General features: G+C 62.5%; 1 protein-coding gene across 1 annotated transcript in view; it reads left to right on the top strand.

The window, feature by feature from the left end:
* Positions 1-36: 36 nt before the first annotated feature.
* LOC104624461 (protein farnesyltransferase subunit beta-like) overlaps positions 37-325 on the top strand; it is a gene marked incomplete at its 5' end in the record, with an annotated part of 953 nt that continues 664 nt past the window's right edge. The window contains one exon of the mRNA XM_010291831.1: positions 37-166. Within this exon, the coding sequence (XP_010290133.1) occupies positions 37-166 (130 nt within the window). The remainder of the gene's footprint in view (positions 167-325) is intronic.

Raw genomic sequence — 325 nt, 5'->3', positions numbered from 1 at the left:
CACACTGGCGCACGCTCCTGTCATCCTGCGCAGCACTGGGTGACCAGCCGGCAGATGCGCTTTGAGGGCGGCTTCCAGGGCCGCTGCAACAAGCTGGTGGATGGCTGCTACTCCTTCTGGCAAGCTGGCCTCCTGCCCCTGCTCCACCGAGCCCTCCACGCCAGGGGTGAGTCGGCCACAGGGGGCTCCCGTCTTCCTTTGCCCCTAAAATGGCATCTCTGGGAATGGATGAAGGTGTTTTAGCGAGGAAACAAAGCTCAGAGTGACTTGGGCGTGCTGATGCCTGTTCCTAGTGGGGGCTGCTGAATCACAGGGGGTCTGGCGC

This window comes from Phaethon lepturus, unplaced genomic scaffold, assembly GCF_000687285.1.
Source record: "Phaethon lepturus isolate BGI_N335 unplaced genomic scaffold, ASM68728v1 scaffold23597, whole genome shotgun sequence".
Lineage (NCBI taxonomy): Eukaryota > Metazoa > Chordata > Aves > Phaethontiformes > Phaethontidae > Phaethon > Phaethon lepturus.
This window is presented reverse-complemented; position numbering and strand designations above follow the sequence as displayed.